Raw genomic sequence first — 13,184 nt, 5'->3', positions numbered from 1 at the left:
ACCGTCTCCAATTCCTGCCATAGGAGAATTTAGAGGAAGTCCATGCTGCCACAAAGGCATTCCATGGATTATTTACACTCTTTCTGTAGGAAGATAAACTTGGAAACTTGGTTCTGACAGACACAGAAAGCATTTAGTACAGATTCCATTGCCCAAATAAGTTTTATCTTTAAAGGATACATCCGAGGAGTATAAAAATAAAAAAATGCTCTTACCTGGGGCTTCCTCCAGCCCGTGGCAGACGTCTGGTGCACTCGCCACAGCTATGCTCCCCGCCGGTGGCCTGGAGTCCCCTCCGGTACAAGAGGCCTACTTGCTTTCCAGTGCGCTCCTCACATAGTCGCGCTGACTTCATCTGGACTATACTGCGCAGGTGCAGTAGCCTCTGCGCCTGCGCATTATAGTCCGGATGACGTCAGTGCGACTCAGTGAGCCGCATGCTAAAGCGCAGGAGAAGCCGACCGGTTTCTTCACCAGAGGGGACCGGGAGCCACTGGAGCTGCGGAGAGGGCACAGGACGGCTGCCAGGGGCTGGAGGAAACCCCAGGTAAGTGGATTTTTTTATTTTTATACTTCTCGGACCTTCCCTTTAATATTTAGCATGAAGCAGCTTAAAAGGTGAATTTCAAAAATGTGACACCATTCACAAATCATCTAGTAGATGTAGGAGTACCGATGACTCCACTGTACAGTATTTGTCCAGTAAATGGAAAGCCCATTTTTTTGGAACTATGCCCCCCACATCCCCGATGTCATCTCCCGCTATACCCCTGCTGAACAGCTATACACAGCATTATGCTGATCTCCATTGCTTCCTAGCTAAATGGGTTTGTTGAGGGGAACAGAATGCAAATCACACTCTGAAAGTAAAGGAAATACTGAGAATCTCCCATGAGGAACTGGACTCTGGACTGGTTACATTTTTACTGTTTACTGCTGGTATTCTGGATACTACACCTGATTGGACTGGGGGAGTGGAGGACGTTTGGATCTCTTGGAGACTGTGGTCTGTTCCTTCCACCATTAAATGTAATATGCACAACCTTAAAATGTGTGTTGTTTGCAGCTGGTAAGCCCCTCTTATTCCTCTGGGTGATGGTAGCCATAAGATTATATAAGACTTGAATACCACAGTGGCAAAGCCTTATAGACCGTATTTTATCACATATTGACTTTTGAGATCTGCGCTGATTTTCATTAGCATTACTTTTTGGACTTTGGATGTTGTCTATCCTCAGCAACGATCATTTATTCAGTCTCCTTGGCACTGATAAGAGTTTCCTTCTGTAATATTGTACTATTGCCTTACCTAACCTATGTTTCACATTAACCCTCCCTACACCTACCTACATGCTACACTAACCCCCCACCCCTATCTAGTCCAAACACTAACCCCCCCCCCTCCCTCCCCATGCCTAACACTAACCATTAGCCAATGTGTGGCTGACTGCACACCGTAATAATTGAACCTCTGTTGCCCTTTTACTTACCCCCACTGTGGCCTTTGCCTATATCCTGGGATCAGCTACATGGTAGTCGCATGCTGCTTCCTGACCCCCTACGGATAGCTATATACAAGGTTGAGTCACATTATTAAGACTAATGCCTACCTACTTTGTAGGAACATGAGGACAGATGTCAGCAAGTTATCAATACAGCAACTGTGGGGAAGGAGAGGTGGGGGGGGGGGGGGAGTGAGATTTACCAGAAAGTGAAAATGGCAGGATGATCCTCTACTTCCTCCTGTGCATAGTATGTAGGGGAGCCCCCATCCCCCACAACTATTGTCACAGTCGATCAAGAAGATTCCTCCGCACACCTTCCATAGAGTAAAAACAGTCCTTTTTATTGAATCAGCTTAGAAAAATAGCAAAAATAGAACAGCATGCAAGCTGACACATTTCTGACTCTACCGGGTTCTTAGTCGTAGTTGTCACACTCGCCTATGGATGCCCTTGCATTACGCCTCCCCTACTATCCAAGTGAATCATGATGTTCCTCCTCACACCATCTTTGCTTTTTATAGTCCAGATAATGACCCCCATCCTCAGCCCATAATGTGCTTTAGCCTCTGAGGAAGTGGGCAACCGTGAAACGGTTGTCAGGCTCCGCCCAACCCCACTGCTACCCACGGTATCTATACTGGCTTTTGTGCGATAAAGTGTAAGTGTTTTCATGAGACACAGTGCCACCATTTTTCTTCTTGCATTGACGATAGTAGATTTGTGGTTAAATATTTTCTATGAAAACTGTCTTTGAAATATAGGAAAAGTTCAGCTGCCATGCAATGTATTCCTCACATTATACAAGGTCTGTTCATAAACAGCAGAGGTTTCACATGCTATACGTTTTATTTCCCATCCTTCCTTCAGACAGCACTGATCATCATTACCTCTTTGGTATGAGTAATGATGTCATTCAGTAATTATATCTGAAAATTAGCACTTAACACCCTTCCCAAAAGTCTTCCCTGAACTTACTGTAAGTGGCACAGAAACATAATTTTTTACTGAGGTAATAATCAACACCTAACGCTTAGAAACAGAGCAAATCCAGCAAATTTGAAGAATTTCAAGCACCAAAATGTGCCCAATCACAATATAGGGGAAATGACAGCTATTGGATGATGCAATATGTTTGGAATAATCAGCAAAAATAGTAATTTATCACTAACATTTGGATGTGTTTATGCAAATCTGCAAATGTAAGCACATTCCCTTTCTCTGGGAAAAAATATTCCAATAGTGTCAGGAAAAAATAACCTTTAACTTCCAAAGCGATGAAGATCATAAACAAATACAGTTAAAATATCTGTCAGAAAATCAGGGCCGAATTTCTGTGAAGGCCACCAAGGCCCGGGCCTTGGGCGGCAACTGGCCAAGGGACGGCTGAACACAGAAGAGGGATTGCTGCATATGGAAGTAAAGGCTGCAAATGGGAGCAACACATAGAAGAGAGATGCTGCACAAGAGATCTGTATATGACTGAAGGGGCTGCTGTACATGAATGTTAGACATGAAAGAGGGGGCTGCACAGGGTGCTGTACAAAAATAGTTGACCTTGGGGGAGAAAAAGTATAAATCCAGTCTTGCAGAAAATAGCCAGTGTCGTACTGAGCCCCTAGCCAATGCCGCCACAGAAGATGTTAAATAACACTGCTACGAGGCACAACACCAGGTGCTTGTTCTACAGTGCAGTTGAGTGATGTTTTTTGTTTCAAGGGCATTAATTGGGTTGCCAGTGCTTGGCTTCAAAAAAACTTGATACCAGTGCCCAATTCAAGTTTTGTAACCAATAATTGTTGTAGACGTCAGCACCTGTGCCCTGTTTATACACCTGCCAATGAAGCTGATGGAAGGTGAATACTGGCCAGAGTTGGGGGTTAGGGTGATGGACCAGAAGGGTTAGAGTAAGGGCACAGGGTAGGTGGAGGTTAGATTGACTGATTAATTAGGCTAGGGAGAGTTTGGCATCAGGAAGGACAGCACATGAGAAAAGGAAGGTTAGGGTTTGGGTATAAGGAGGGGATTCACCTAATGGGCTAGGTTAGGCGTTAGGACGTAGAGGGACTTCACATGTCTTCAAGTTTGTTTTGTTGGGTGAACCTGATGGGTGAACGTCTAGCGTTTGCTAGCCAAGGGGTGAAATCGCAAGCTAACTTTTGTGGGTTAGTGAACCTGCAAATCCCAAACCAAATGAGGAATTACCTGCCAAACCATCACTGTGCAGACTGAGCCTATCATTCCCTAACCAGCAAGTCATCTCTCTGCTTCTCCTCTTGCCTATTAACTCATCTCGCAAGGGAGCTGGCCTGACGGGTAGGAAGAAAAAGCCCTAATTCCTTATTGCCTGTCGCTAGACCTTCCATTCAAGTCCAAAGTGACAATTTAACCTCTGGCACCGCAAGAGGCAAAAAAAAAAAAAATGAAATTATACAGTTCATCACAAAGATTTAAAAATAGAGAAAACTATTTATTTTACATGACCAATACATATACACTGCAAACAGTGAAGAATTAAGCATCTACTGTATAAATAAAATAGACAAAATATTACTGAACTCACCTGGGACAATGTGATGCTGGAGGTTGAAAGGGACACAACTGTTCCACTGTTGTTTCACATGTCACAGCCTGAACTAGAACACACGGGATATATTGAACTATGTAGCTCAATGAAATTGCAACATTAGGAGGAAATAGGATTTAGTTAATTTATATACTCACATAATACTTTGGAGACTGTAAAGGAGTTTGCAGACTGATATTTTCTGTTGGGCAAGGGAAAAAAAGGTTTAGTTTGATTTACTTATTGAACGCAATACCAACAGTTTTTGCACGTGGATGATCAGCCTAAAGCAGGGGTGTCAAACCAAAATTGAACACTGGGACTAAGTCGTGGGCCAACCTCAATATCTAGTGGCCACCCCTATACAGTTCCTAGTTGTCTAATCATGTACCCCCCTTCCTCCCCTACACAGTTCCCTGGTGTCTAGAGACTCCCTCCCTCCCCTCAAATTCCCAGATGTGGCCCCCCCATCTTCCCCTATACAGTTCCCTGGTGTCTAATGCATGTTTTCTCCCATATACAGTTCCCTGGTGTCTAGTGGTGCTCCCTCCCCTATACAGTTTCCTAGTGTTTAGTGGTCCTCACTACTTTCCCTATACCATTCCCTGGTATCTAGTGGTGCTCCCTCCCCTATGCAGTTTCCTGGTGTTTAGTGGTCCTCACTCCTTTCCCTATACAGTTCCCTGGTGTCTAGTGGCCCCACCCTTCCTTATACAGTTTGGTGGAATCTAGTGCCCCTTCCCTCCCCTGTTACACATTTCCTTGGTGTCTAGTGGTTCCCCTCCCACCCATAAATAGTTCCCTGCTCCCTAGTGGTCCCTCTTGCAACCCTAAACAGTTCCCTGGAGCCTGGTGATCCCCCCTCCCCTATACTGTTCCCTGGTGTCTAGTGCTTTCACCCTCCCTCTCCCATATGGCTTTCCTGGTGATCCAGGGCTTCACCCCAGTATAGCTTCCCTGGTGGTCTAGAATGGGCCAAACATAATGCATGGCCTATAGATATTTTTTTCCAACAATATTTAAACTATACTGAGGTCAGGTAAGGAACTATTTTTTACATACACATTTATAATGCACTTGATAATAGCACATAAATATATATTTAACCAATAATATAAAAATGTTGCGTTGCTCACCCAATAGATTGGACCCCATTTCTGAAGGACTTAATAAAGTAATTTCTCCTTCCTTGCCTTGTGACGTCCACCCATCCTCCTTCACCATCAATGACACCAGCGTGTATAGCTGCTTTGCAAATACTTGATTGCTGTAACAAAAACATTTTTTTACTACATTTTTCACCAAATTATTATTATAAAAGGGTATAGAATGCTCTTAGTTTTTTCCCTCACACACGCTAAACAGAACATATTTGATTATGATTAAACAATCAATAATAAAATGAAAAATACCATTGTCTGTTGGTCTGAAATAAATATTTTATGGTCTCAGCAAAACAAAAGTCACCCTACCAGACGCCTAACCCTGCCATACACCAGATTTCATCAGCAAGTTCAATCACTTTGATCACAGATCTAAAGGGATATCGTGTGTGATGGTAAATTTTAATTTGGGGACAGGAAGAGGAGTATCGGAGCTGTATAGCTGCCTAGCCTAGCTACAACCCCTGCCTCATTCAGCCCAATGCTAGGGAAGAGCCCCTCGCCCTTAATATTTAAAAAAAATGATTTGCAGAGGAGTTGAGGGGAGAATACTGCAGTTGAGTATGATTGCCATTGATTGCTCACAATGTTGTATTTATGACCCTTGTATTGATATAATGGTGTTCATTTACACACAAAAACATGCATACTCTCGTGACTATGTTCTGTCTGCATTTGTCTTGCCAATGATCGATGAGGGTAAATTAAAGCTGCAACTGCTGCATTTGACTGGAACCATTCCAAGCTGCATTGATTTGAATAATATTTATATACATTTTGCATGAATTCAGGATTAATAGCACCCTACTGACCATCCCTACCAGGGGCGTAACTATATATCATTAGGGCCCCCAGAAAAAAAGCACTTTGATGGGCCCCCCAGCGTTCACACTCTTTCCCTTGCCAACCCCTTGTGACCCTCACAGTCTGGGGGCCCAGCTTGCAAGGTTCATAAAACAAGTGTGGACATCGTAATCTTCACACCCTACACATACGTGTAGCCACAGATCGAGTGAAGTAGAAGCTGGGACCCCCCTACAGCTCTGGGCCCCCTACGGTCAAAAGGGGCTGCTCCCCTGTAGTTACTAGGGATGATCAAAGAGATTCAAATTCTTTTGAGTTTATGCAAATTTGTATGCAAATATATGCAGTTTGAAAATGGACCAATCAATTTAACCACTTGCCGACCGCACACTCATACCGTGCGGCGGCAAAGTGGTAGCTGGAGGACCAGCGACGCAGCTCTGCGTCGCCAGGTGCCTCCCTAATTAATCAGGAAAGGCCGGTTTCCTGTTAGATCACGGAGCGGGTCTCCGTGAATAGCCTGCGACCCGCTGATTGCGGCTCGCAGACTAAATGTAAACGTAGGAGACATTTGTCTCCTTTGTTTACATTGTACGGCGCTGCTGCGCAGCAGCGGCGTAAGGCAGATCGGCGATCCCCGGCCAATCAGCGGCCGGGGATCGCCGCCATGTGACAGGGGACAGCCTGTCACTGGCTGCACAGGACGGATAGCGTCCTGTGCAGCCCCGATCACCGGGGGGGGAGCAGGTAGGAGAGGGAGGGGTGAATTTCACCGTGGAGGGGGGGTTTGAGGTGCCCCCCCCCCCCCGCAACATGCCTGCCCACCGGAGCGATCAGACCCCCCCTGCACATCATCCCCATAGGGGGGAAAAAAGGGGGGCGATCTGATCGCTCTGCATGTAGCATGATCTGTGCTGGGGTCTGCAGAGCCCACCCAGCACAGATCACAAAAAATAGCGCTGGTCCTTAAGGGGGGGTAAAGGATGGGTCATCAAGTGGTTAAACTTGGGTTTAAATTGATTGGTCCATTTTCAAACTGTATATATGTGCATATAAATTTGCATCAACTCAGAAAAATTTGCATCTCATTGATCACCCGTAGTGGTTGCGCCCCTGATTTTTAGCCAGCATATGCTGCAGTGGTAGAAAAGAGCGAAATTGTCAGATGAAACAGTGCAGTGCAAGTCATAACATGACACCTGTGTCCCCTTTAGTAGTGCCCCCCATTTTCATTAAAGCTAGGCTCTGTTAGTATAGATGTAATCTGAAGTGTTGCTACACCCCCTGTAAAAGAAGGTATTAACATACCTCTATACTTGATTTTGTGCCCAAAGGCACTGATCACTTTACTGCAGCCCCTCTATGCCCCTACAATAGGGGGTGCGGTGATCTGCAACTCATGGTAATGATGCAGTGATATAAGACCACCCAGCTATGCTCTAGAATTGCGGGTAGCCCAGACCACTAACCCTTACTTGACAAATGCAGTCACATGATCAGTGCCTTTAGATACTAAATAAGGTAGTTTATAGCCCTTTTGTTTTAATCGGGGTGTTACTTTTCTTCTTAATTCAGTTTTCACAAGCATCCCAGTTTCCATAATTCAGACGAGGTACTTACCATTTCATAATGTACACTTCCTATTACTTTTGCTGTGTTCTCCAAACAGCCAGCTGAACACTCATATCTGTAGATTCGAAAAACATAAAGTGCATCATTAATGTTTCTCATACAAGATAACACTAAATAGTTCCACTACATACAGGAGGGTATCAGTATTCAGTTTGTAATAGAGCTTCCATGAGAGGAGAGGAAAAAGGACCAGGACATGGAGAGGATGAAGGATCTGAACATGGAGAAGAAGAAGGACCCAGACTTGAAGAGGAAGAAGGATGTTGGCACAGAGACAAAGATAGTCCTGGACATGGACATAGAGAGAAAGAAGAACCTAGACATAAAGAGAAAGACAGACCTGGACAAGAACATAGAGAGAAAGAATAACCTAGACATAAAGAGGAAGAAGGATCTGGGCATAGAGAGGAAAAGGACCTGGACATGTAAAGGAAGAAAGACCTGGACATGTAGAGGAAGAAGGACCTGGAGTCCTGGACATGTAAAGGAAGAAGGACCTGGACGTGTAAAGGAAGAAGGACCTGGACATGTAAAGGAAGAAGGACCTAGACATGAAAAGGAAGAAGGACCTAGATATGGAGAGGAAGAAGGATCTGGACATGTAGAGAGAGATGGATCAGAACTTGGATCAACAGAAGGACCTGAACATGGAGAGGAAAAATGACCTGCACATGGAAAGGAAGACCAAGGTCACAAAAGAAACAAGAATGACCACAGGCAACATTGACTGTGCTGCTCAGAACTAACCACACTATTTTAGATTACTCAAAGCATTTACCTGTTGCACGTTGTGCCTTTACACTGGTCCCTCAACCGAACATCACATGAAACTATCTGAGCTGTAAGATACAAGAACATCATACATTTCTAGAAGATGTATTAACCTATGAGGAGTAAAAGAATATATATTACATAATACAATGTATTTATCAGTAGTACCAGATACATGCTCCTGAAATCGAATGGCAAAGTAAAACAAAGTAAAAGTAAAACAGCAATCTCATAAAGTATCTGACTTGTTCTGGTTCTAGTATCTAATAAAGACACAACTGATTGGTCACTGGTGTGTAGAAAAACACTCTACCTCTCTCTTACCTCAGAGGTGCTGTACACCAAATTGCAGTAGAAAGTTTTCCAAACGAAGTCCGCACACACCGGATTTAGAAAGGTCCAAAAAGGTTTATTTAGCAATAGCAGATACAGCAGTTAAAATGAAATGGCTAACATGTTCGGACCTGAATCTTAGCTCCTAAGAAATGTGCAGACTTAGTTTGGAACACTTTTGCCTCAATTCTGGTACGCTTACCGTCCGTTCTACCGCATAAGTGGTATTTTACCGCATGTGGTAAAAGAAGTTTTGCTATTCTGGTAGATTTTAGTCATAATTTCCCACTTGCAGTAAATTAGGTCATAAAATATGCAGTATTTTACCAAAAATTTGAATTCTCATGAAAAATAGGGGACATGTTAGCACATAATCAGTTTACCTGGCAGTAAAGTCAATTTGTGCACATTTTGCAGTTTTTAGTGGCGTTCCTATTCAGTTCCTATTCCTGTTTTACTGGAAATTATATTCAGGCTGTGTAATAGAAGAGAATAGTAGAAATAAAACTCCAAATATTTAGTTGATTATAATTTTTATAGGTGATGCCTATACATATACTTTCCATAAGTTGCTACTGTTTATAATCAAATACACCTTCCCTCCATCCAAAGAAAAAACTTCCAAAGACTATCCTAAGTTATGGAAGACAATTCAAGTGAATCTGTAGCGACTTTAAAAATAAAAAACAGATACTCACTAAAGGAGAGGGAAGGCTCTGGGTCCTACCGGTCTCCTCGTTCCCCCGCAGGCTTTTCTGTTTGAATCTCCTGCCCGCTCGGGCTTCCGAAGACTGGAGGCTCTGTACTGCGCATGCTCGAGAAAGTGCGTCCACGCGTGCGCAGTACGCAGCGGCCCATCTTCAGAAGCACGAGTGCTTTCAAAGACTGATTGTAATAGATCGCGTAAAAGCCGCCGCGTGTACTGGCAGCAAGGCGGCTGTTTCCGCGTCCAGCGCGGCGGTTTACACGCAGCAGCGTGCGGCTGGGTCTGTTAGTTCACACAGGTTGAGGAATACGCGTGCGCGCGCTGAGAGGCAGAACCTTTATGACAAACGAGGAGGGATCAGCTGACCAGCTTGGTCAGCTGACCTCAGAGCAAGTGGCTATTGGTTGATCGGTTATGAGTGGCCGCTCTATATATAGTTACTGCTGGTCAGTCTTAAGTTGTCTGCCGTTGCGAACACATACGTGAAAGCACTCGGACCATAGTCAGATCCCACAGTGTGTTAGAACCAGGAGGACCTGGGAATTCACACTGAGCCAGATTACTTCTGTGTTATCATTGTGTTATACTTCAGACCAGTTCCAGGGTGTTGAGACCACGGACCTCACACCCAAGACTAGGGATTCTGTGTTATCATTGTGTTATACTTCAGACTAGTTCCAGGGTGTTGAGACCACGGACCTCACACCCAAGACTAGGGATTCTGTGTTATCATTGTGTTATACTTCAGACTAGTATCAGGGTGTCGAGACCACGGACCTCACACCCAGGACTAGGGATACTGTGTACCATCATATTATACTTCAGACTAGTTCCAGGGTGTTGAGACCACGGACCTCACACCCAAGACTAGGCATTGTTTGATATCTATTATGACCTATTGCATTTCTGACTATCCCTCTGCTTTCTGATTCGGTACCTGTTGCCAACCCTGCCTGCCCTTGGTTACCGAATCAGCCTTCTGTGTCTGTACCTCATCTGCCCGTGTGTTGCCGACCTGGCTTGCCCGACCTTGAGAGCTATCTCTCTCCATTGAGAGATTAGTCTCCAGACCTGCTCGTGACACTCACCTTCTAGGTGTCACTCAGCCACAGGTTCTTCCTGCTTTCCAGCCTGGGGCTCCACCCCTTTGGATGTCTCAGGCTGCTGGAAGGTTTTTGCACTTCCCAGAGGTATTTCCCATACTGCCAAGGACCACCTGCTCCTCAGGTGGTCCCACTCAAAGTCATTACTGTTGCACCAAACACTCACACTATATAGGTGTCCAGAGGTTAGTTATACTTGGATTATTGGTGATTCTGCACATCATCAATAATCAGGTATATATCTGTATTCTTGGTGATACTGCAGATCACAAGTCCTACAGACGGCTGTGAATATAGTGCGATCTCCTCCAGGTACAGACTTACGTATGCCTGTGCCCGAAAGGTTTTCTGGTCACAGATCTGACTTTCAGAATTTTAGAAATCGAGTGTTGTCGTACTTTGAGTTGAGGCCTAATTCAGCAGGAACCGTGGCACAGAGAATTGCGTTTATTAAGACTCTGCTGTCAGGGGATTCTCCAGACAGGGCATGAGGTCCTAACCTCGGTTGAGGAATTTTGTAAAGCTATGGCTATAATTTATGATGATCCGGACATTGTCTCTACCGCTGAGCAGAAGTTCAAGACTTTGCGGCAAGGCAAGGATCCGGTGGAAATTTACGCAGCTGAGTTCAGGAAATGGGCAGTTTCAGCTAGATGGGGGTCATTCGCACTTCTGGACTGTTTTTTGTCAGGGTTGTCAGACGCGATCTCTGATCTAATGCTGGGTTATCCTGAGCCGAAGTCTATTGATGAGGCCATTTCATTAGCAGTCAGGGTTGATCGTCGTCTACGCTACCAGAGACAGACTCGGAGTAGGAACAATGTGAGATATGTTTCATACGCCTCTCCTCCACCCGTGTCACCTCCGCCGGAACCAATGCAGATTGGTCGGTCAAAATTGTCCCGGGTGGAGCAGAATCGCAGAAAAACAGAACAGCTCTGTCTATACTGTGCAGAGGAGGGTCACAGAGTGCAGAATTGTCCCAAGAAGTCGGGAAACGCTGCCGCCTAGGTGTAGTCGGAGGTAATACCCTAGGCGCGCAGTCTTTACCTCTAGACGATAAACGTTTGCTCCTCCCTTGTGCTATATCTTGGGAAGATCAAATAGTTGCCACTGAGGCCTTCCTAGACTCTGGCTCAGCAGCCAAATTTATGGATTACGAATTTGCGAAGAAATTGGGGATTCCTATTTTCCCTTTGAATCAACGGATTCTGGTCACTGCAGTGGACGACTCTCCGCTGCAGAGTAAATACCCTCTGTCTCAGACCCCAGAGTTAAGGGTCACGGTGGGGGTGTTACATAAAGAGAGTCTACAGTTTCTGGTTTTGCGGATGACAACTTCCACGATCATTCTTGGCATGCCATGGTTACAACTTCACTCCCCTCAGATCAATTGGGCTTCAGGTCAGCTAACGAGCTGGTCTACCCATTGCCATCATCATTGTTTAGCGAAGGTAACCTTGGGTAACACCAAAATTCAGGTGGAAGGTTTGCCAAGCCAGTATTCAGAATTTGCTGACGTGTTTAGTCCCAAATCAGTGGATAAACTTCCTCCCCACCGTCCTTTTGATTGTCCCATCAATCTCAGGTCTGGTTGTATGCCCCCTAGAGGTCATCTCTATAATTTATCTGGGCCAGAGAAATTGGCTATGCAAGAATACATCCGAGAAAATTTGGCTAAAGGCTTTATTCGTCCCTCTCGGTCACCAGCAGGGGCAGGATTCTTTTTCGTAAAAAAGAAGGATGGAGGCCTCCGCCCCTGCATTGATTATCGGGGCTTAAATAAGACTACAGTAAAAAATCGTTATCCTTTGCCTTTAATTGAAGATTTGTTTACCCAGGTCGCCAATGCTAAGATTTTCTCGAAGCTGGATTTGTGGGGTGCATACAACCTTGTGCGTATCAGGGACGGTGATGAATGGAAGACGGCCTTTAACACACCCGACGGGCATTGCGAGTACCTGATGCCCTTCAGGTTGTGTAACGCTCCGGCCGTCTTCCAAGAGCTGATTAACGAGGTGTTCAGAGAGGTGTTGGGCAGATTAGTCTTGGTGTATTTAGACGATATACTGATTTTTTCATCCAACCTCTCAGAACATAGGAAACATGTTGGGTTTGTGTTACGGAAGTTGAGACAGAATATGCTGTATGCTAAATTGGAAAAATGCATTTTCGAAGTGACCTCTGTCGCCTTTCTGGGGTACATAATCTCGACCTCTGGCCTCTCTATGGACCCTGGAAAGGTTTCTGCTGTCTTGGAGTGGCCTCAGCCTGTAGGACTGAAGGCACTCCAGAGATTCCTGGGGTTCGCCAACTACTACAGGAGGTTCATAAAGGGGTACTCTATGGTGATCTCGCCTCTCACCAGTCTCACCAAGAAAGGGGCAGATACTCACCACTGGTCCCCAGAGGCCCATGCTGCTTTCTCCACTCTGAAGAAACTGTTATGTTCTGCACTCATATTGAGACATGTAGATGTCACCTTTCCCTTTATCGTGGAGGTTGATGCCTCAGAGGTAGGGGTGGGAGCTGTACTGTCTCAGCGTTCTGGTTCACCCGCAGAGAAAAACTACGATATAGGCAACCGGGAACTTCTAGCCATCA

At 45.0% G+C, this 13,184-nt stretch overlaps 1 protein-coding gene across 2 annotated transcripts in view; it reads right to left on the bottom strand.

Annotated features, from left to right (window-relative positions):
• Positions 1–13,184, bottom strand: part of CRISPLD1 (cysteine rich secretory protein LCCL domain containing 1) — a 103,653-nt gene that overhangs the window by 18,361 nt on the left and 72,108 nt on the right. For both annotated transcript variants that reach the window (XM_068234830.1, XM_068234831.1), the window contains 5 exons: positions 8,446–8,506; positions 7,656–7,722; positions 5,205–5,335; positions 4,227–4,270; positions 4,066–4,138 (listed from right to left, as the gene is read on the bottom strand). In XM_068234830.1, coding sequence (XP_068090931.1) covers positions 4,066–4,138; positions 4,227–4,270; positions 5,205–5,335; positions 7,656–7,722; positions 8,446–8,506 — 376 coding nt within the window. The remainder of the gene's footprint in view (positions 1–4,065; positions 4,139–4,226; positions 4,271–5,204; positions 5,336–7,655; positions 7,723–8,445; positions 8,507–13,184) is intronic.

The sequence above is a fragment of the Hyperolius riggenbachi genome, chromosome 5 (genome assembly GCF_040937935.1).
Source record: "Hyperolius riggenbachi isolate aHypRig1 chromosome 5, aHypRig1.pri, whole genome shotgun sequence".
In the NCBI taxonomy this organism is placed as follows: Eukaryota; Metazoa; Chordata; class Amphibia; order Anura; family Hyperoliidae; genus Hyperolius; species Hyperolius riggenbachi.
This window is presented reverse-complemented; position numbering and strand designations above follow the sequence as displayed.